Source organism: Mus musculus, chromosome 3 (assembly GCF_000001635.26).
Source record: "Mus musculus strain C57BL/6J chromosome 3, GRCm38.p6 C57BL/6J".
Lineage (NCBI taxonomy): Eukaryota > Metazoa > Chordata > Mammalia > Rodentia > Muridae > Mus > Mus musculus.
This window is the reverse complement of record NC_000069.6, coordinates 159,888,212-159,912,910: the sequence shown is the minus strand read 5'-3', so window position 1 is coordinate 159,912,910 and position 24,699 is coordinate 159,888,212. Positions and strand designations below refer to the sequence as shown.

The 24,699-nt window shown below is 37.8% G+C and overlaps 1 protein-coding gene and 1 pseudogene across 3 annotated transcripts in view; one reads left to right on the top strand and one right to left on the bottom strand.

The window, feature by feature from the left end:
* Wls (wntless WNT ligand secretion mediator) overlaps positions 1–24,699 on the bottom strand; it is a 99,017-nt gene that overhangs the window by 25,756 nt on the left and 48,562 nt on the right. For all 3 annotated transcript variants that reach the window (NM_001356350.1, NM_001356349.1, NM_026582.5), the window contains 6 exons: positions 15,456–15,580; positions 11,368–11,529; positions 5,660–5,796; positions 3,090–3,258; positions 1,516–1,613; positions 1,088–1,151 (listed from right to left, as the gene is read on the bottom strand). In NM_001356350.1, the coding sequence (NP_001343279.1) occupies positions 1,088–1,151; positions 1,516–1,613; positions 3,090–3,258; positions 5,660–5,796; positions 11,368–11,529; positions 15,456–15,580 (755 nt within the window). The remainder of the gene's footprint in view (positions 1–1,087; positions 1,152–1,515; positions 1,614–3,089; positions 3,259–5,659; positions 5,797–11,367; positions 11,530–15,455; positions 15,581–24,699) is intronic.
* Positions 20,671–21,440, top strand: Gm17843 (predicted gene, 17843; annotated as a pseudogene).

The following is a 24,699-nucleotide window of genomic DNA, read 5'->3' as shown; positions in this document are numbered from 1 at the left end:
AATGCAATTTTTCCTTCTTTCTTATGACCAACTGTGTCCTGGAATAAAGAGAAAATGGTTATTTGCTGCAAGACTTGAAATTGTATTTGCTCCTCTTGCCCTTCATCCTATATATAAAATGAAAGTGGTGAACTAAACATTGTAACTGTTCTTATAGTACAGTTACCATTATGGGTGGTAAAATTAAACTCTTTCATCTTAAAGATATTGATAGTATATATTTTTGTTTGCTCACAAAATTCTGTGACACAAAGAAACTGACATACACATTACTACTAGACAACATATATTCAGGAGTACATGTCAAGGCATTAGCTGTTAAGGAAGAGCATCACACCCCCTCACTCCAGGGAAGAGGTTTCTTCTCTTAGAATATTAAACATGGTGTTTAGAATTATTAGACTTTAAAACCAGCACCCTTAAAGAGTTAACTCATTTTTTTTTTCTTCACAGAAGTTATGCAGATGGTGATTATGTGGACCGACTAGAAGTCTCAGCATTATTCAAGAACTAATTACATTAGTCTCATTCCCACAGAGCCTCAGGAACTAAAGGTGATTACCCAGTGAAGCCACTATCAAAGCTCTACACATAGATCTGACTTTCCCATGGAAGTCCTGCATACAAGTGACCTCAGATCCCCATTTTCCCACAGAAGTTTTACAATGGTGAATTTGGTCCCAAGGTTTCTACAGTAGAACTCTCCCACACAGGTGACCTATGTTTTAGCTCTCCCACAGGAGTGAGAAGGTGCCTCAACAGCTCAAAAAGAAGCTGCTGCACATTATAAAATAGATGATTTAGGGTATACTTAAGATCAGAAAATTTGAACTGAATCTAAAACTCTAGTAACAGGGAAAGCCTGAAAGCTCCCACTTTGGGTGCTTTCACAGCCTGAAAACATAGTAATTCTTCTCATGATTTATCTCTAATTGATCCTATTAGTCTGAGGATCAGGGTTAGGGTTAGGGTTAGGGTTAGGGCTGAGCTCACACAGAGAGTATCAGCAGAGCCACAGAAAATGATCATGGGGACCAGGCAGATAGGGAGAGAAAAATGAAGCCTTGAATGAATTGAGTAAGGATACAGCCAGTTCTGTTCCAACATCTGTAGTCCAGATACTGTAGAAAGGATTTGTGAGTTGTACTCCTCTATAAAAACAAAACCAAACAAGATGAAGAGATAACACAAAGGCAGAACAGAGCCTCTCTTAGTGTTGCAACAATGAAGTGAGACATGGTGAGTATGGGAGGAGTGTGAGTGTACTATATTTAGAAAATAAACTTCAGAGAGTATAAGGAGATGCAGAGCTTTAGAATATGGCAAGCACTTTGCATATATAAAGGACTAAACCTTTGACTTAGTCCCATATGTCATCTGTGGATATTGACCTCTCCAATATTCCATCCCATGAATCCCCAACCACCATGCTTCATTTCAAAATTCTTCCTAGAAAGATAGAAGTAGACATAGAAAGGTACATTTCATCCTGGAGTGATGCTGATATCTGCTCACCTTTCACACATGTCAAATATGAAGAGGCAGAAGGAGCCAACAGCAATTGGTCCAACTTGCTTCCAGTACCCTGCAATGTGATTCCGTTCATGTTGATCCTAAAAAAAAAAAAAAAAACACAAGTTGAAGAAGAGCAAAATATTCTATATGTGATCAGCTAACCACCTATTGTGTCTTAGATAAACCACAGCATTAGAAGCAAAAGAGATAAAACTTTGAATGTTCATGTCAACTGAGGAAGAACATTCATTACAAAGTCCATTCACTGGGGCTGTCAATAAGAAAGAACATGCACTGCAGGATGACAGAGAATGTTAAGGAAAAATTTGGCCCACAAAATAAATTGTTGTTTAACTAAAAACTTTTGTTTATGTAAAATGATCTCCAGAAATAAAACATTAAGGTACTTCATTATGTCAAGTTTATCTCCTTATCTTTATCACCACAAGGCACACTTTTCAACCTCCACCATCTATTTCCAGAGTGTCTTGGGATATAGCTCAGGTTAGTCTGAAACTCAAAAATCCTCCTATATAAGCCTTCTGATTTTGCCAACAGTCCAACACAAAGTATTCCTTTTGATGGTCAGTGAAAAAAATGTATCAGCCTCTAGGCAGAAATGGTAGCTTATACCACCTTATTCTGGAAAAAAATCACCCTGGTTAGGGCCCTGGTGTCCATATTTCATTTCCAGGGCATTTCTGCTGGAGGAGCCATCATGTTACAAGAGCCTCTCAGGTACAATTTAGCTGTCAGTAAACTCTTATCTTCTTACACTGTTCTCCTGCATGGAAAACTAACTTCAGAGACTTGGTTTTAATTATCAGATCATAATAGAACTGAAAAATAGCCCCCGTAGCAGCAAGATGGCTCAATGGGTCAAAGCTGCTACAACCAATTCTGACAATATGAGTTCAGTCCCTGGGACCTACACAGTAGAAGGAGAGCTCTCCAGGATACTGACCCTTGACTTACCACACACACACACACACACACACTTAGCTGACTAAATGTAATAAAAAATTTAAAGCCCCTTCTCTGAAGTCTAACATGAAAACAAATTCTTGCTGATAAAACTGCTTCTTACCCACAATTTTAGGATGACATCATTCTTATTTTTATCATGGTAACTCAGCCTATCTTAAAGTAGAATTTGATGATATGCAAAGAGGTCAGTATTCTTGGGTAATGGGGGTCACTAGGTCATTTTGTCAAGCTGCTGACTGAAAATGCCAAGACAACACTCTTTCATGGCTAGCCTGCTAGCTGGGGCAAGCAGAGGGAAGTCAAAGGACAAGAAATATACTATGTATGTTTCTCTTTCATTACATTATCACATTTTTTTTTCCTAAAATGAAACAAAAACCTCTCTATATTAAGAATTTCCACTACATTTCACAAACAAAGTGCCTGAGATTAGGGGGCACTTGTCTCAAAACTCTCAGCAAGTTACTAGTGAAAATTTCTTTGACCTTCCCAGAGCCTAAGAGAGGCAGAAGCAGGCAGACTTCAGTTCAGCAACCTTCTCAGAGCAGCTATGGACAGAAAGATGTTCCTCCCCCAGGAGTTCTCACCATCATGTGCTCGCCACAGAAGATGATCCAGAAAGAAAGAAGCATTGCATAGAAGATGCCCTGTCGGATGTCACCAAATAACAGCATCCAGGTCCAGTCAAATCCAATAGAAAACCATTCCACAGGGATATTGATAAAGGTCATGGAAATCCCAAGGGCAAAGATGACTCTGATGGTGGGAAAACACCCAGAAGAGCCAGGTTACTCAGGATGGCAGACTTTAAAACTCTGAAGCCAATTTTGAGAACTGAGATGTTATTTGTTCAGAGTTTAGCCAATTGATCAATTTCTTAGCATTCATGGTAAATTTCCACCATGAAATGCAAAATGTCCTAGTTTGCATTGCAGAAAGATGATGTCACACTACCTCCTGCATATCTAAATGTAGCCCCCTGAGAGATACATACTCTATTGCCTTCTAAAATAGATATGCTTGATAACTGTACCCTCTTACCTCTTCATTGGATTCCTGATCCAATCATCATTAGTCATTACAATATCCTTAATGTCTCGTAATTATGTAAGTATATTTGTTTCAATAATAAATGTCAATAACACATAAGTTCAATTGGCTACTTATTTTGCTTTTTCTCCACCATACTATTAATGGCTCCTTCTTTATTAAAAAAACCATTCTCATTTATTTAAATACTTTTCATATCCAAAGCATACATATGCTTATAAGGCATAAACCATATACCAAGAATACTGTTAAGACTAAAGATACATATATGAGAAGGGCCAATGTTTCTTCCCAGGGAACTGCATTTATTGGGAAAAACAAATAAAGAGACAGAAACTAAGTGCATAAAGAATTGAGGAACTAAAGGTGAAATGTGGTAGAGAGCAGAGTCTACGGGGATGCAAAGAGGCTTGAAAAAAGCAGGAATATTTACAGATCTACATGTAGCGCATGTTAGGAAATGATAGGACATGAGAGCAGAGAAATAAGAGAGGCATGAATTCATTAAGAAACTTACATAAAGTTAATCTTAAAAGAGACTAGCAATCCAAGTTTAAATAATAGAATCACACCGTTTATTCCCTCAACAAATATTAACTTTAAAGTTATAAGGAAAGATAAATCAAGAGAAAGAATGGAGAGTGATTTCACATAGGGTGAATAGGGGAAAAACACTGTAACAAGAAACATTAAAACAGGACTTGAAGGAAAGGAGTAAATGAGGTATTAAGGTAGCTGGGAAGTACTACTTGAGATAACAAGAACAAGTTCAAAGGCCCTGGGGTGAAAGCGTAGAATGGAAATTTTTGAGCACCATCACAGGTTCTGCAGAGAACAGGAGATAAAAATCCAGTGGAATTTATGGGACAAGGCAAAGTTAATGGAGCACTTTCAGCAGAGAAGTGAAATGGTCTTATTGACACTTAAAGTGAGCACAGAGCCTTTGGATGAATAAATTATAATGAAGAAAATAGTGCAAGAAAGAGGAGCAGTTGGGAGGTTGCTCATAACTCAGATGAGCAATGATGTGGGTGATCAGATTAGGGTGGTAGCAGTGGACACGGTAAGACTTCCTGGAGATTGGATAGAAGTGTGAATAGCAAGTAGAATACTGATTGCGTAGCTTCCTTCTTTCCAGTCCAGCAAGTAAAAGAGAGGAGTTGCTTTTCACTAATATGGGGAAACTTAGGCGAGCCATATATATATAACATTTTTTTCAATGAAGAGAAGAATAGCTAGGATGCTTGTTTGGAGTTTGGGAGTTGGAAGAGGCTAAAAATAAATATGCAATATAAGAATTATAACAGAGTATATAATTTTTTAACTTCTAGAGATTACCTTGGAATAAGCAGAACTAATAAACAAGGGAAGTCCAAAATCTCTGCCCTGGCTCAATAGTGCAAGAGACTAAAAATATAAGGAAAACAGTAATGGAGACTAAGTGATGGTCAGCATATAATAACAAGAAAAAAAAAAAAGGAAAAGAAAGAAAAAGGAAAAAGGCTGTGTGAAGGAAAGGGGATATTAGCTATCTAGAATGCTGCTTATGGGTCAAGGAAGGTAAAAACTAGAAACCCACCATTAAATTTGGACCGTGGAGGTGATCCTGTGTAATGACACAGTGGAGGTCAAAGAGAATTGGAGCGGTTATTGGGCAAGTTTTTGAGGAAAGGATTCTTGTAAAAAATAGAAAATGGTGTGCTGATTTTAGAAGGAAGTGGAAAAAAAGAATCTTCTCATGGCATAGCATATGCATATATAGTATTTATGGAAATAAGACAGCAAAAAAAGAAGTTGTTGATGTGAGAAAGAAAAAGACTATATTTATAGGAGAATCATCCTGTGTTGGGGAGGGTTTGAATTCAGTTGAGAGTAGAACAGAGAAATATCTGAAAGCTGAAGATGGGGATTAACAGCAAAGACAGTGGTGTGGGAACAAGCTATCTGAAGACTTACAAATGATTTACATGTGAAAGGAGAAGATTCCATGATGACTCTTAATCAGTTCATCAACTGAAGTCACACATTGGCTGTCACACACAAAATAGGAATATGGCAGATTATGGGAAGCTAGCATTTCTTAAACATGATCTGAATCAGTTCTTACTTTTCCAGAAGCACTGGAGGTCGGGACATCATGGTGATCCTCCTCCAATACCACACCATAATGATGAAGATGCTGGGTGTAAGGAAGGTCTTCATAGCAAACCATACCTTAGTGAAACCTCCGTTTTGGTGGATTCCCTAAAGAAAAACCAATTATAATTTTGAAGATGAAAATACATTAGTGTTTTTTTCTTTTTAGAACTAAATACAAATAAGCAGTTTGTCTACCAAAAGTGTTCATCGTTATAGAAGGTACTGACCTTATATACCCTCTGACTCCTCCTCAAAATTATAGAAATATACTGAAACTATTAAATATGGGCATTCTATGCCAAGGTATTAATTAGGATCAAAATCAAAGATTTTTCTGAATGTCTTTATTCAAACATTGAAGATATTACATATGTCCAGTAAGCAGTATTAGAAAGTAGATTTAAATTTATATTCATAACATGCCATTAAATGAGAACAGCAAAAAGCACAAGTCATTACATATCAATTGCTATACTTTGTATCTTTACATATACTTTTAATTTACTTACTAATTTTCTTGCGTGTATGTGAATGAGTTTTGATTTACTGTGTAGCCTCCTTATGCTATATTCTATACATCTCATTAAACAAATAACATGGAAAGAACCTAAATTCTCACTATTCTCACTAGCATCTGTGCCTTTCATGGTAAAATATGTTAATTATTTTATTCTTATTTGTTATGCAATAATGATCATACTATAATCTTACATAAAACTACAATAATTTTATGTGATCTTAAGACCACTTAAAGAATCACAGAGCCCATCACATCCATGGAGAGAGGCTAAGTCACTGAACTCTAGCTTGATGTTACAGGTGCAGGTTCCTGGCATGTTGGCATGGTTGTCTATACCACCACGTGGGAAAGAGCATTAGGAAGATGCAGCACACCAGGGCCATGTTCTTACCCCTTCAGCTGGAAACAAAGTAAAACAGCTTCTTTTAATTTATTTTTATTTTCCTATATGACTTGTCTTTTATTTTGTTATTTATTCTTCGAGAAATTCATACAATGTTTTAATCATGTCCTTTCTCCACCCCTAACTCCTTCAGATTTTCCTCTATCTTTTTACCAAACTCTATATTCTTTTTCTCTTATTTAAAAACAAAACAAACAAACAATGGCAAAACCAAAAATAGAACAAAACATGGAGTTCAGTCTTTGGTTACTGACTACCTCTGAACATAAAGCTTGGCATGGAGTGTGGTTAACATACACAGTATCTGTTACTCCATTGGTGAATTTTTTCCTACTAGCAACTGTAAATTAAGAGTAGTTTCTTGCCTAGGACTTTGTGCTCACTTCCCCTCCTCAGTGCTGGGATTCTGTTCAGTTTTAGCTTGCAAAGCTCTTAGGAGTGCATTTACCCTGTTGTGTGTTGCAGATAGCCCTGGGGCTAATTGTATTTGATTCTGTTCTCCTGTGAAGGGTTTCCGAACAAGGAATGAATCAGCACTCAGGTGATTTCCTGTAAATCTTTTTTCCACCTTAAGTTTTAAATAAAGGATAGAGCTGGTGATTGGGTGGAGAAAGAGGGGAAGGTGGAGCTGAAGGTTAGAGAGAGAGAGAGAGAGAGAGAGAGAGAGAGAGAGAGAGAGAGAGAGAGAGAGAGAGAGAGAGAGAGGAGAGAGAGGAGAGAGAGAGAGGAGAGAGAGAGAGAGAGAGAGAGAGAGAGAGAGAGAGAGAGAGAGAGAGAGAGAGAACGATGGAGGAGAAGGAAGAAGAAAAAGTGGAGCAGAAGCACATGGCCTGGAGAAACCACAAGTTATAAGGGGTATCTTGATCCATCCATTTGTCTAAGAATTTCATAAATTCATTGTTTTAATAGCTGAGTAGTACTCCACCGTGTAAATGTACCACATTTTCTGTACCCATTCCTCTGTTGAGGGACATCTGGGTTCTTTCCAGCCTATTATAAATAAGGCTGCTATGAACATAATGGAGCATGTGTCCTTATTAAAAGTTGGAGCACCTTCTGGGTATATGCTCAGGAATGGTATTGCTGGATCTACTGGTAGTACTATGTCCAATTTTCTGAGGAACTGCCAAACTGATTTTCAGAGTGGTTGTACCAGATTGCAATGGAGGAGTGTTCCTCTTTTTCCACATCCTCGCCAGCATCTGCTGTCACCTGAATTTTTGATCTTAGCCATTCTGACTGGTGTGAGGTGGAATCTCAGGGTTGTTTTGATTTGCATTTCCCTGATGATTAAGGATGTTGAACATTTTTTCAGGTGCTTCTCTGCCATTTGGTATTCCTCAGGTGAGAATTCTTTGTTTAGCTCTGAGGTCCATTTTTTAATGGGGTTATTTGATTTTCTGGAGTCCACCTTCTTGAGTTCTTTATATATATTGGATATTAGTCCCCTATCTGATTTAGGATAAGTAAAGATCCTTTCCCAATCTGTTGGTGGCCTTTCTGTCTTATTGATGGTGTCTTTTGCCTTGCAGAAGCTTTGCAATTTTATGAGGTCCCATTTGTCGATTCTCGATCTTACAACAAAAGCCATTGCTGTTCTATTCAGGAATTTTTCCCCTATACCCATATCTTTGAGGCTTTTCCCTACTTTCTCCTCTATAAGTTTCAGTGTCTCTGGTTTTATGTGGAGTTCCTTAATCCACTTAGATTTGACTTTAGCACAAGGAGATAGGAATGGATCAATTCACATTCTTCTACATGATAACAGCCAGTTGTGCCAGCACCATTTGTTGAAAATGCTGTCTTTTTTCCACTGGATGGTTTTTGCTCCCTTGTCAAAGATCAAGTGACCATAGGTGTGTGGGTTCATTTCTGGGTCTGCAATTCTATTCCATTGGTCTACCTGTCTATCACAGTACCAGTACCATACAGTTTTTAATCACAATTGCTCTGTAGTACAGCTTGAGGTCAGGGATGGTGATTCCAGCAGAGGTTCTTTTATTGTTGAGAATAGTTTTTACTACCCTAGATTTTTTGTTATTCCAGATGAATTTGCAAATTGCCCTTTCTAACTCTGTGAAGAATTCAGTTGGAATTTTGATGGGGATTGCATTGAATCTGTAGATTGCTTTTAACAAGATAGACAACTTTACTATATTAATCCTGCCCACCCATGAGCATGGGAAATCTTTCCATCTTCTGAGATCTTCTTCAATTTCTTTCTTCAGAGACTTGGTAACCCAATCACAAATGAATACACATGATATGCACTCATTGATAAATAGATATTAGCCCAGAAGCTTAGAATACCCAAGATACAATTTGCAAAACACATGAAATTCAAGAAGAAGGAAGACCAAAGTGTGGATACTTCAATCCTTCTTAGAAGGGGGAACAAAATTCCCATGGAAGGAGTTACAGTGACAAAGTTTGGAGCAGAGATGGAAGGAATGACCGTCCAGAGACTGCCCCACCTGGTGATCCATCCCATAAACAACCACCAAACTCAGACACTATTGCAGATGCCAACAAGAGCTTGTTGACAGGAGCTTAATATAGCTGTCTCCTAAGACTGCCAGTGCTTGACTAATACAGAAGTGGATGCTCACAGACATCCTCTGGATGGAGCACAGGGTCCCCAATGAAGGAGCTAGAGAAAATACCCAAGGAGCTGAAGGGATTTTGCAGCCCCATAGAAGGAACAACAATATGAACTCACCAGTAACCCCAGAGCTCCCTGGTACTAAACCACCAATCAAAGAAAACACATGGTGGAACTCGAGGCTCTAGCTGCATATGTAGCTAAGGATGGCCTAGTCAGTCATCAATGGGAAGAGAGGCCCTTGGTCCTGTGAAGATTCTATGCCCCAGTATAGGGGAATGCTAGGGCCAGGAAGCAGGAGTGGGTGGGTTGGGGAGCAGGGGGAGAGGGGAGAGGAGAGAGGATATGGGATTTTCAGAGGGGAAACTAGGAAAGGGGATAACAGCTGAAATGTAAATAAAGAAAATATCTAAAAAAAAAAAAAGGTTATGTGGGGAAGATGGTAGTGTAGTGGTAGATCTGCCCAATCTAGGTGCACAGCTTGTATTCATATTAATTGAGTTGTGTTTTCATTGCCCCGGCAATTTTGGGTTGGAGATTTATGGCAACAGTTGTGTCTGTAAAATGCTGTTTCCTTGAAGTTATACATCACTTCTGGCTCTTGAAATCTTTCTATCCCCTCTTCCACAAAGATTCCTGAGCCTTGAGTGGAGATGTGATAAAGACATCCCATTTAGAGCTGAGCATTCCAAGTTTTACTCTCGAAATGTTGTACAGCTGTGGGGCTCTGTGTTTACTATCATCTACTACAAAAAGAAGCTTCTTCTCTGTTAAGGGCTGAGTGGTGCACTCATATATGGGTATAACAGTATCTCATTAGGAGCCTTTTAATTGCTATGTTCATTTAGGAGAATAACAACAGTAAGTTTCCCCTAAGACCCAAGACCTGTCTATTCTCAGGTTCTTGGCCTCATTAACAGTGTTAAGTATGAGTTCCATCTTATGGAGCAGGTCTTAAATCTAACCACTTAGAAGTGGTTAGTTATTTCCATAATATTTGTGCTACTATTTCACCAGTGGGCATATCTTGCAAGAACGTTATAATTGTAGTTTGCTAGTTGAGACGTGATTATTTTTGTCTTTCAGTAATGTGCATAGTACCTTCTAGCATTACGAATGTCAGCCAGTAGGGATGAAGTTTCAAACTGAAAGCAAAGTAGATATTTCCATATTCTCTATATGTAGAGGTTCAATTACTATTTTAATAAATTAATTTTGGTGATCTTTAAAAAAAAAAACCACTTAAAATACTAAGTGCAGAGAACTATGACTGGCCAAGGTATAGAGAATAAGAAGTTGCATTCTCAGCCCTATCCAAATTTCATACCCCTCCATCCAAATTTCAGAGATCATTTCAGAAGAGGGTGTGGGGGGTGAAAGCGCTCAAAGAAGTAGCTGACCACAAGGACGTATCATCAAGATATACCAAGGTCATAGCAATTGTCAGTGCATGCAGAAAACCTGTACAAGCCTGAGCCAGATCCAATTTCAGCTTGGAGAAGAGGGTGAGGTATACAACTCTACTACTTCTAGCCACAGAGCAATTGGCAACTTAGCTGCTGGGAAAGGAAGGGTAGGTTTTTATTAAAAAAGAGTGCAGCCTTTGGTAAGTCAGCTAAGCACCAGTGGAAGAACATACACCCAATAACATTTTGGGCAGCACAAAGTTGTCTTGAAGAATTTTTTAATTTTTTGTTTTGTTTTGTTTGTTTGTTTGTTTGTTTGTTTGTTGCATTATTGTAACAAAGATGGGAGGATAGGGAGAGATGGATCTGGGAAGAGTTAGGGTGCTGAATATGATCTAAGCACATATGAAACCAAAACTCTCAAAGAACTTACTAAAATTAAAATATTAATATTAAAATCATTCTGACAATATTTAATTGCTTTCTATAATCCCATGCAAATAATTTCAATTTAGGTTTTTGGCACCATGGTTATGTTGTTATTTCCAATTCTCAAATAAATCAACAGATAAGCAAATAGATGGCAGGACTAACAGAGGAGTTCCCTTCCCACATGTTTCCAGGGCCCTGTGTGTGCATAGAGATGAGAGAACTAAAACAGAATTCTTTTTATACATATATGATTACTATATTCTTGACTCTTGCTTCAAGGTTACAGCCAATTGGTTCATTTACATTCACTTACCACCAACCGAATGTCCTTTATCTCCCCAATTCCAACATTGATTTTCTTTTTCTCATTTACAGGTAGCCGGATATTTAGAAGGTAATACTTATGAGCCACTGACCCAATTTCCATGAAAGGAAGGACATCACAATTATAATAACGACCTTCGTGCTCTGGGGTCTGGAAAAAGATTAGATGGTTTGAGGCAGATTACTATTTCTAAAAGACCGAATGCATTTATCTGGATTAAGCTCATTTCAGAAACTTTTAAAATGCTGATGTGTTAAGGTGTACATTAAAGGCACAGATCTACAAGGCACACTAAAATCCCAGTGTCCACTGATCTACTCAACAAAGCTGGAGGGAGTGAAAGGGGAGTAGGTGGAATCAGCCCCATTTGAGGTAAAACCGAAAAATTTTAGGTAAATAGCAGATATCGTTTATGTCCTTTGACAACTTCCTCAGACCTAGAATCAACATTAGAGCTTTGTATCCGACTCTAGTCTACTATGGTTTAGGAAACTTGTGTGTCCACGTGGAAAGCCCTTGATGGAAGTCCATCACAATCTAGATGACAGGCTAATTATTTTCACAGTGAAATATTAGAAGCTAAAATGATCTTCCTTTTATTGATATTAAAAAATCATCAGTACACTGGGGCTGGAGAAATGGCTCAACAGTTAAAAGCATTTGCTGCTTTTCCAGATGACTCAGATTACATTCTCAGTAAATCCATAAAGTAGCTGAAAACTGACTATAACTTGAGTTCCAAGGTACCTTATTCTGGACTCCATGGGCTACATGCATGTGGTATACTTATATACATACAGGAAAAATATTTTTATACATCAAATAAGATTGTCTTAAAAATAAAAAAAGGAAAGAAGCTGTACAAAGTGGCTTTTACAGTGGGATTCATTTACTGAAGATACTCATTAAGAATTTTCTGCACCTATCCTGAACTTCCTAACAACCCAAGAGGAAAGTTGGCAGGAGACAGCTGAAATTTTAACTAAATAGAAATTTAGCCCAGTTCCTAGAAAAGCCTCTTGAACTTCCTAACAATTTATGAATGACTATATGGTAGTAGGGAACTAAATTCTGCTATACTACTCAAGGCATCCTGTATGTGGGTGGTGGTTTGGTGAACATGGTATACAATAGCATGAGCTGTAGTAGTCAGGGAGTACTTTCTCCTGATACATAGATGAAAGTCTGCCATTAATATAGTATCTATTATGCAAAACAACTTAATGTATCCTGAATAAATGAATAGCAGTGAGTTATTTCTCATTCTTAGTTCTGAACTGTTTCATGTGACAGTCATAACGTCAAATTAGAGGAAAATATGAATTATATAATCCAGTGAGAAGATGAACAGGAGTCTATAGTCTGGTGAAACAAAGATTCTGTATCTTATATAATGGTGGCAGGACTTCTTTAATGAACAGTTAGGACTTAAGAGTACAGTGAACACACCTCTGTATTGGAGACAAGAAACTCTTGTAGACTAGGTGGAATAAAACTGGTAAACAAACAGTTCATGCACTTCTAGTTTCTTCTTCCTTTCCTTGCCTAGTCAGACATTACTAGTTAGGCAGTAATCTTCCTATTTCAGGCAGACATCAGTACTGAGTCATAAAAACATATCTTTTAAGGAGTGAAGGCACTTGTCAGATGCTACAAGTTGATTAGGGGTATCAAATAAGATTTTGAAATTAAAATAATTCTGTGTAAATAGTTTTGATTCTATCTCCAATTATGGGTGTATATTGGATGATTCTTCCTATATAAGTGGTCTTTTTGCCCCCAAGCTCCGTTTTTTCCTCCTTTATTTACAAATAGATCTAGAGATAAAAAATCTTTAGGAATCAATGAACATAAACTATAAACTGTCTAAGTTAAGTACTGAAGGGTTTGCTTGCATGCGTGCTTCCTTCTTTCCTCCAACACTCCTTCCCTCCTTTATTCTTTCCTTTTTAAAGTATGTATTAATTTGTATTTATATGTGTTGAGCATTTTGCTCCTATAAATGTATGTGTACCACATATGTACCATGTTTGAGGTTTTCTTTTTAAATTTCTGCCTCTACCAGTATTTACAGCACTTATTTTCTCCCTGTCTCTCTGTCTCCCACCTGTCGTCCCTTTCTCCCTTCCCTTCCTCTCACCCTCCCTATCCTTCCTTAGCTCTAGCATAAGACTGTCTAATTAGGGCAAATTACAGCAGGTAATGACTTGACTTTATTATTATTATTATTATTTTGAATTCACAATCCACTAGAGACTAAAGAGCTTTAAAGCAATTTCTCATTTAATCTTTAGAATCAAGATTAAACTTTATCATAATCAAAATGTATAGATTTGATAATTCATTTTCTTCATACCTTACAAGGTTTAATCCCTTTCCAAAAGGATATAGACACATCCTAAAGATAATTAAGTACCTGTCATTGAGAAGCAGTTGCAGGCAGCACCCCCACACACACACACTTCCCAATGTGAAAGAAAAGTGAAAAATGACTTCTCTTTATGAGGAGAAAATTATCTATATCCAAAAGCCCTGTAATTTACATTTAACCAGGCTTTCCTCTGAAAGATGCAATAAGCTTGCATCACATATAGAGGGAACATTTCCTTAATTTCACAAAAATAAATCTGAAATGTTAATTATTTATCTTCCTATTTCCCCTATTTTATAGATCCGTATCATTTTTACCTCTAAATTACCTTCAAGTGCCCGTCTGAAAATCTTCAAGGCTGTATATGAGAGAGCTCTATATTTAGACTGTCAGTAAAGAAAGGGCCTGGGGTAGGGCTTTTTAAGCTTTGTTCATTCTAAGAGGATTAGTTCAAAGTGCACTGAAATAAAGTCTTTGGTCCTGTCTTCTATGATATGATTCAGCAGTTATTATGTTTTGGATTTCTCTCAGTACTAATGTTGAAATTTAGTTGTTAATCATGATTAAGATAGGAGCATTCTGCTCTCATGAAATAATTAGTACTATCATTGTGGAGATGGGTTAGTTATCAAAAGAGTATGGTTTTCCTATGTGAAGCCCATTTTCATTCCATCTTCTCTCCAATGGGGTTTGATTGCTCTCCTGTCCATATTTTAGTGTAGTACAAAAGACCTAAACAAATTCCAGTGTCACGCTTGTAGACTGTTAGCCTCTACAAGTATGAACCAAATAAGCTTCTGTTATTTACAATTTATTTATACATCATCAGAAAATAGTGGGTTTATGTGTGGCCTGGGAATCTATATTTCTCATAAGCTTGCAATTCATACTAATGTCCTTGGTCCTCAGACCACATTTGTATAGTGAAAGAAAACCGACTGCAACAGATACTTTCATGTTGGGACCTAGTTTGTCTAGGTTACAGTGGACACTTTTTGTTCAGGTGGCCCACCTTGGTAACATTGCATTTCACTCACAAACATGTCTCAGAGACAATGTTAAATTATAAAGCCACAGTACATGTTCATTGGTTCCTCTGGCTCTTACTAAAAACAAACAAACAAAACACAAAACAAAAACCAACCAACCAACCAACCAATGAAAAAAAACATACCCAAGGTTACTATACATACATCTTTCCATTTTTCAGAAGAAATAAAAAATAGAGAAATTATAAAACATGACTGTGATCACAGAGTTAGTGACAGAGCCTGGAATTGAGGCCACATATGTTTTATTCCAAAACATGCTTTTAATTTACATTAAAAATATAAGACTACTTATGCTGGTCATGGTATTCAGAGGCTTCCATCTGCTATTCTCATTGTTAATTCTTCCTCTACACTTACAGGCAAAAGTAAAGTTTTAATAGGTCTGTGTTAGAAGGATCAAATTTGTCTGATCCTACACAAGTCCTTCAAGAGCAGCTAAGATGAAGACAACAGATCAGAAAAAGTATAATCAAAACTTTTTTCAGTGGAAAGTCTAGCCTTTCCTTCACTCTAAAAAAAAAGAATCAAGGAAGAAAAATAATGAAAAAAGAAAATAAAAAAATTCTGTCTCTAATGGGACATCAAGTCACTTGATTGGTAGTACTCCATGCCAAGAATCCAACACTGTCAACTCAGCAATAAAGGTGCCCTACCTTGGGGGATGTAAAAGTACATTTGAGTTTACGTGGTACTCTTTCATGGGCCATTTCAGTCCATTCAGAAAACATATCATCACGGTAACCCAGGGAAACATCCATGGAAATTTCTGCATTTTCTCCTGCAAGAGAAAACATGGACAATTCAGAAATGATTTGGAGAAAGATAATTTGGAAACATTCCAAAATGTTCACAGGCCATGCCATGGAATCCAAGAAAATAAATGAGATGTTATTATCAAACTTAAAGATTGAAGGCATAGGACTAAAGTCTAATAGAGATGTTAGATCTCCTTCCATAGCCTACCCTTTGCAGTCAAGAACTTCCATTCAAACTCTACTAGAGATAAGGACTCAAGCAGCTCAGATGCTCAGAATCTGAATCATGATTGGAACTTACCTTCCTATAACTTGAATCACTGGTCTAAAATATGCCTTTAAAACCACATAGAAGTTGCCATATCACTTATTTCTACAAAAAGTGCCTTAGATACTTGATTATCATAATTCTTTTGCTTGTTTGCTTGTTTATTTTTCCTCTTACCACTCTGTTTTAGTTTGGAAATGGTTTGACAATATATCCTAAGAGGTTTTGCCTTCAATGGAGCAGTGTTTAAATAGTAAAAGCTTTAAGGGGTGGGGTTTAGTGGATTTTGATTAGATTACTGTGCTTTCTATCCTCAAGAATGAATTAATAAAAGAGAATCATTTTCTTTTTTTTTTTGAGAATCATTTTCTATAAGAATAGTTTATCATAAAAAATAGTCTGACCTCATCTCAATCTCGTTTCCTTTCTCACAGTGTGATTGCTCCCTTTTACACATACTCCTATTGCGATGATATTCAACATGTTGATATGTGCATAGGAGGCCTTGAGACAGACTGAACAGATAGAACCATTTTATCATAGCTTGTTTACTCCCCAAAGTATATATTAAATAAACTTTTTTCTCCACTTGTAATAGTAGCAGAAAAATAACTAAGATATAACACTTCTGGATACACTCTTATCTGAAACTATCCCTCATAAAACTGTACCCAAAAGGGTCTCACTTATAAGATAAACTATTTCTCTGAAATTAAAATTTTCTTCTTTATATTGTGACAAAAGTAATTTCTTTAAAAGCAAAGACTTAATCATTGAGAGTGATTATAGGTAGATGTACATACACTTCCACATCACCAGAGACTATGGTAGGACTAATTTACCACTTCCCAATAAAAAGATTAGATCCAAAAATTTTATCTATCAATTTTTGAGTGTTTTATACTATGGTGAGAAGGCTCACAAATAGATAGTTTTAATGAAGTAAAAAATAAAGAAATTAAGCACAATCCTACATTTGAAAATGAATAGAGGACCAGCCACCACTGGTTGGAATCAATTCTAGGTAAAATACTAGCCATAAGTCCTAACTTTATTGATTTGTAAAGTAAAATATGACTAACAGAGGTCAGGTTAGTGGAAGAACCACATACTACATAGTATGTGGCACAAACCTAATAAATCTCTGCTAAACACATAAATTACTAGGGATATAAATGACTTTTCTATTTACCAGTCTAGTGTGGCTTAAAGATGACTCATAATTACTATCTAATATAAAGAAAGTAGACTTTCTTGATAGATAAAACCTAAACTCCCACAGAAGGAACGTTCTGGAAAAGTGAACCAATTTATGTGACATTCTCAAGCCATTCAGAATCTGAAAATACCAACTGCAGAGAGGGATGAGAAACAGTGCTTCCAGCAGACAAACTGGACTAAGAACTAGACACAAAAAGGTTTCCACTCATTAGTACTGTCAGAGCACAGACTACACTTGAGGATATCAGGCAATGCTGAGAACCAGGAAGAACAACAGCTATTGATATAGGAAACTGTGTGCTGCCACTCGATGCGCCCATCCCCAACTCAACAAAAGCAATCTTCAGAGCCTGGCTATCTCTTTGGCTAGAATCCACATTGGTTTCAATCACTCCACACAGCCTCAGTGTTTAATAAGAAGAACTGGCCTGTACTCCCAATGGTAAATTTAACAGTAGAAATCTCCTCTCTCACTTTTAATGCTAGCATTAGGAACTAGTACTTTCAGTAATGTTGAAATGATACCTAGATAATCACTAGACTCAAAAGCACAAATATAAAAATAATGTAGAAATTATTAGCTCCCTCTAGATACAATACTAGTTCACACATTGTACGCCTTAGAAGACTATTGTCTTTGAAAGAATGGGGTCTATCTTATACATGGGCAGGGTAAAATCAGTTGGCCTTCACCCTATTAATGAGTCCCATTCTATATGGCTCTCTTTACCTCACCACTTCTTTAAAGAATTTGAAGATTCGGCACACCCAGAGCTTACCCATCCCATGCCCTACTTTTGTCTTGTGCTATTCTGAGAATATTCTTGGATAGCTCCGATCTTGTTTTCAGTTTTTATATGTTTCCCCTCAAATCTGGTATCTAAGAGAAACTAAATAACAATTTGGGTGATCAAGAATGATCAAAAGGCTGTTGTTTACAGAAAGATATTGACAGAACTAGAGCTCAGAGTTTGGAGTGCTCTTTGCACAAGCAAAGAGGCTCCTCTCTGTGAGTAGAATGATGGATAAGAGACAAATAGAGGGTGAAAGGGCTTCCTAATCAGTCATATATTGGCATATAAGTCCAAGAATCCAAAATTCAAAACTGGTATACTGGTTTATTATGAAAGTAAATCTGTTGCAATCAGAAAGTGGAATATAACTAATCAGTTTATTGGTTAGATATGTCACCATGAAATACTTATGAAGTAGATATGTCTTCAGAGATATTTCTTCCTTAGGTCCTACAAAAAGCAGCAGTAGGCCTACTTAGAGTAGATATCTCTGGAGAGAAAAAGTCTAAACAGGCACAACCCCTGGTCTGGTCCCAGCTTCATCAGTTCTTCTAACCTGCTGAGTATGCTAAAAGGAAAAGCAATAAAAAATTTACATCTATATCAATGTACAATTACTCTAATTAAAAATAACCTGAGGCTTATCTAAGTGATCTAATTGAATTTTCTATCAATGTAATATATAGACATTGATATATCAGTTTTCATAATAAGTAAACTGAGTCAGATATTAAATAACTTTGCATGAAGCTATGTTAGTTGATTTTAATATGAGGAAGATTACAATTCTAAAGTTGCCTTAAAAGGAAATCATCAGAAATGAGAATTGGGTTCAATTTAGAATTGTCAGAAAGGAAGGAAGGTAAATGGAAAGAAGGGAAACTCTTCATCATATGTTACTCATTTCTTTTTTGGCTTTGCTGCAAGAGTAATAGCAATAATTAATTTGCTTCACTATAAATAAGTTTTTGCTATGTGCATCTTAAAACATCATGTTGTATATATTAAATGTACCCAGAAATTTCTAAAGACTATCACTTGATTTGTATCACTTAAAGAAAATCGTCTAATTAGACAGAAAATGTTCAAGCCACAAAATATAACTTCCATATGAATCAGCCCTGGTCCTACTGTGCTTACTACTTTTATTAGATAAACCATTAGAATTAGAAAAAAATCCAGCAGGAAAATTAAGTATGCTTCATGGAAGATCTACTCAATTCTAATCAAAGCTTTCTAATATATTCCCAGCAGGGTCATGGATAGCTAACAATCATCTCTGAAACCCTTTAATCCAAGCATGGGGTCAAAATATGTTGATCCAAAACAATACCTTTTCTGTAAAGAAGTTGAGAATGGCAGTGTGAGCAAAAGAGCAACAAATTGGAAGCCTGGAGACACCAGTTCCTGTGGTTCTGTCGGTCACTGAATATATAGTAAAGACAGGTAATGTGTGTGGAGAATGAGGCTATTTTTTCCTTCAGTATTCAATGTGAAGTGGTACTAACCCATTTTATCAGACTGTCTTATTTTTTTAAAAGGAGAAAAACCAGAAATTAAGTTCGTTTTTGCTTTTGTTTTAAATAAGAGTCTGGTCAGAGTTGAGTACTTTTTTGATAAACTATGCTTAATTTAGCTGCTTGGGTGTATGGATTCATGTGGAAATTGAAGACTCACCTTTGCCATTTACTAGTCATGTGCTTTTGGGCAATTTAAGCAACCTCTTTCCAGAAGAGAGAACATGGACACACATTATTAACATATGATAAGGGAGCTGCTGATCTTTTGAAATACTGAGAAAAATACTTATTAATTTTGTTTTAAAATCCAGCAATATGGCTACTAAAACTTGCTCAAAATCTCAGTGCAGGTCCACAAATAGAGCATGAGACATATCAAGGTTTTTCATGCTGGTCACCATATCATCCTTTCGTTTCTTTTCCTCTTGCCAAAAGGTCAAGTTTAAAATGTTATAACTGTTTACTGTACTTATAGCCTATTACATCTTAATTTTACCCATTATCTACTTACTCCCTGTGTAGTTGAGGATAAGGGTACTATTTTTCCTATGTCTGAAGAACTCAGAAAGCCCAAGATCTCAAAATACTCCAATGGCTAATGTGTCTGGGTTGTAACCTCAGCATTTTTCTATCTTTCTTTGGTATATGTGAAGTCCAGAAATACAGGATGAGTGTCTGTTCCAATAATCCTTTGGCTCCCTCACTGAACTCAATGCTACTCCAAGGTTAGATGATTGGAGTTTCTCTCCTGTTATAATAGAATTCATCCTTTAGGATTTTATGAACACTAAACTAATCAAGTCATGAAAATCTTAGAACAGTGTCTAAAGCATCAAGGATAGCAATTTCTGTCATTTTATTGAGGGAAGTAAAATTCTCATATCTACCTTTCATTCAATATATTAGCAGATGAGAAAAACATGGAGCTTCCCTCCAAATCTGTTCCAAACATAGAACACAAAACTCTAAAACAGGAGAGCACTGGGCAGAAAATGCCACTAAAGTTGTGCTGCTTGTTACTGGACTTCTCTTCTGCCTCTCAATAGAGTAGGAAATCTGGTTCAGCTTTACTGACTCTATTGTATATAATAAAACACTGGTCTCGTGGCTCTTGAAATACTCCTGACACCTTGGACACACAATTAAGACTACATATCTTATGTGAACTCCCTGGAAGAAGGGCAGCATGAGCAAGGTTACATATGATACTGAGAAAGGCGACCTATAAAATAAAGACCCCAGTCATATAAATTCCATGGAATAAAGGCATATTAACATAAATTGTGCTTAGATCTGCGTATTCCAGCCTTGACTTGCAGAAGGGTCTGAAAGATGGGGTTATCCTATACACACTCATGAGCAAGCTACAGCTGGGCTTCATTCCCAAAATCAATCACTCTATGCAGAACTGGCACCAGCTAGAAAATCTCTCCAACTTCATCAAGGCCATGGTCAGCTATGGCATGAACCCTGTGGACCTGTTTGAAGCCAATGACCTGTTTGAGAGCGGGAATATGACACAGGTGCAAGTGTCTCTGCTTGCAATGACTGGAAAGGCCAAGACCAAGGGGCTGCAAAGTGAGGTGGACATTGGGGTTAAATATTCGGAGAAAAAGGAGAGGAACTTTGACGATGCCACCATGAAGGCCGGACAGTGCATCATCGGGCTGCAGATGGGCACCAAAAATGTGCCAGCCAGTCTGGCATGACAACCTGCGGTACCAGGAGACATCTATATGACCCCAAGAACCACGTCCTGCCTCCCATGGACTTCTGCACCATCAGCCTCCAGATGGGCACCAACAAGTGTGCTAGCCAGGTGGGCATGACAACTCCAGGGACCCGGAGGCACATCTATGACACCAAGCTGGGCACTGACAAGTGCGACAACTCTTCCATGTCCCTGTAGATGGGCTACATGCCGGGTGCCAACCAGAGCGACCAGGTCTTCGGACTGGGGAGGCAGATCTACAACCCCAAGTATTGTCCACAGGGCTCTGTAGCTGATGGGGCTCCTGCTGGTGACAGCCAAGACAAGGCCCCTGAATACCTGGCCTACTGCCAGGAGGAAGCCGGCTACTGAGCACCCAGCATGCCAGCTCCCCCATTGCATCAGCAGCCCTATATAGGTTTTGGGGTTTTCACTGTGTTTTGTGTTTTGAAACTGGTCATCTCTTTGTATCTGTCTCTGGCCTGGAACTCACTGCAATACTCCTGCTTCAGCTTCCCAAGGGCTGGGATGACAGGTCTGTGCTATCTATGCTCCCTCCTCACCCACCATGCCTTGCTTCCCTTCCAGGATTGACCCACCAGGCAGGTGTACTTGGTGGGACAGCGAGGCTGTGGGAGAGGCTGTCCCCAATGGGCTTCCTGTTTCTTCATCTCTTTCAGATCAGTTTGTGGTTTGTGAACCCGGGGAAATTGCAGGCAGTTTCAATGAAAGAAAACAAGGGTTTTTTTTGGGGGGGGGGGTGGGGGTTTGTCCCAAACTGGGCTTTAAAATACTGCAGGCATTCTAAGGGACTAAATTTGCTTTCCCAAGATTCTCAGACTTCACCTTCCTGTGCCCAGTGGGCAAGCCAGATGTGACTCCAACACCTGTAGCCCTCCCTCTCTCCTCTAGTGTTTGAAGGTCTCAGTTCTCCCTGTGTCCCTGTGCAGGCCCTGATTAGCTGTGCTAGAGTCTCAGCCTCAGAAAGTGCTGCACATGACCCACAGGGGCTCCTGCGCTGTGAAATTCTCTGTGTAGACCAAAAAAACCAATAAAAACCTCTGTTAAAAAAAAAAAAAAGAATTATTGGGCTGGAGAGAAGAGATGGCTCAGTGTATAAGAGCACTGATTGCAGAGGAACCGAGTTCACTTCCCAGCAACCACATGGTGGCTCACAACCATCTGTAATGGGATCTGTTGCCTTCCTCTGGTATGTCTGAAGTCAGCAACAGTATGCTCACATACATAAAATAAAATAATCTTTAAAAAATAAAATAAAGAATTATTATATGGTGTCAAAAGCTTTTATAGCTTCACAGAGAAACCTTGATTTGCTTGGGGCCTTACCCTGGGGAGAAAAATACTAAAAAGCTTTCACAATCCTCTTCCACATTCCCAGGCACAAGTGGTCGGTTGGTAACCTGAAGCGGAAGCAACTCAAACCAGCCTGCTTCCAGCTTTCAACAGACATAATCTGGGGTTATTTGTGCTAGCATAGCACTCCTTCTCCAATCAAAAACTCCCCGACCTGACTAGTATTTTCCTACTGCTTTCAATTAAGAAAATAGCAAAACCAACCCTATCTTATATCCATGAAATGTCTGCCAACTGGACAGCCATAATTACAAATTTGGCCCTGCCTGTGTTATTAAGATGCCCTGAAGGTTGGGTGAGTTGTTATACAAATGAATGAGCATGATTATTTAATAAAACAGCCAACAGTTAGCTCCCTATGCATCTCTCTCATCTTTCTCCATTCTGTCAGACATTTGCATTGTGGAGAAGTATTTTAGTTTGTATAATCTGATGCATTATCTCTTGGATGAAATTAAAAGTCTGCAAATGCAATAATCAAAGACAAATAATTTTTTTATGTCAAGTCTTTTAAAAAGGTGTGCCCTTTGAGAAAAGATCTATTGCAGTCAAGGCAGCTAATACTTTAAGGCTGCACAACTGGAAATACTATTGGAGTATCGGTTGTTTATAGATTAATGAATCTGAAGTACCATAGGTTGTGGGGAAAACAACTCACTTCATCAATTTTCATATCTTTCAAACTTACTCCTCTTTTCAACTCATATTCTCCTAATTGAGATAATTTTTCATACTTCAGCCAGAAAGGTAGTTTCTAAAATATGTTGAGAGGCTGCAGCAGGCAGATCTCTGTGAGTTTGAGACCAGCATGGTCTTTATAGCAAGTTCTAGGCCAGCTGGAACTATATAATGAGACATTGTCTGGAAACACAACAAAAAACAAAACAAAACAAAACATACTTGTCGATCTTTATATTGTCTTTAGTCTAAAATGGAAACTGTATAAATGGTATAGTAAGCTATCATCTGGCTCCTCTTTAGGATCCCAGGTCCATATCCTATGGTCCCTTCTCTTATTCCACCCAGGCTATCCCTTCCTCTCCAACCTTGGCAAATAAAAGGAGGTCAACTCTGGAGACAGATGAGAAGAGAAATAAGGTCATGAGAAATAAAGAAGTCAATGCATGCCAAGTACTTGACAGAAGCCCAGAATATGTAGGCTGCTATTTCAATGCTGTCATTTGAGCACACTACACTCACCTCACTAGTACACCAATTTATTTTAGAAGGAAACCCATATACACAGTTAACTGCAAAGTACTGCAGACAGGGTTTAACATCTCTGCTTATATAAAACTAATGCCTTCTTAACTTCAGGTTTTTCACCTTATTCACCCATGTTTTCTTAGCTATTCACAGCTAAGCACAGTCTCCTATATGTTGTTCCCATAAAGTATCTGTTGACCCAGAACTGTATACTTTATCCCACTTAACTATCTGTATATGTAACTCTTTTGTACACATACTAGAAGCTCCTGAATGTCAGAGTCTACCTCAGTCCTGCTAACAGTTATAGTACCATGTCTTTTTTTTAAAAAAAGATTTATTTATTATTATATGTAAGTATACTATAGCTGTCTTCAGACACTCCAGAAGAGGGCATCAGATCTCATTACAGATGGTTGTGAGCCACCATGTGGTTGCTGGAATTTGAACTCAGGACCTTTGGAAGAGCAGTCAGTACTCTTACCTGCTGAGCCATCTCACCAGCACTGTACCACGTCTTAACATAGAGATATTCAGTAAATATTTACCAAATTAATGAATGGCACCTTCCATCAAATATTTCTTTTTTTTCTTGTGCCATCAAATATTTCTTTATAAATTTTATTTACTCTTGTATGTATATAATGCAGAAGAGTGCAAATGCAGTAGTAGAAACCAGATGACAACTTTGTGAAGTCAGTTCTCTCTTTCCATCCTCAAGTAAATTCTTGGGACTGAAGTCAGATTCTCAGTCTTGTGTGACAAGTGTTTTAATCCATTGAGAGATCTTGTTAAGCCTTCACCTAATATCCTTGTCACTCTATCACATCCTATACACTGACTGTGTAGGTTGCTCTATTTTAGTGACATTGCATTCTCCCCTGCCTATTGCCTACTTTCCTGTCCCAAATCCTACCTCTATATACATTTATGCATACATTAACATACAGCATACATGTGCATGCTTTAAAAAAGGATGTCCCTTTTATTTGACCCATAATTCTGGTGATGCCTTGAATTAGAATGATATCATAGACTTAGATGTTTG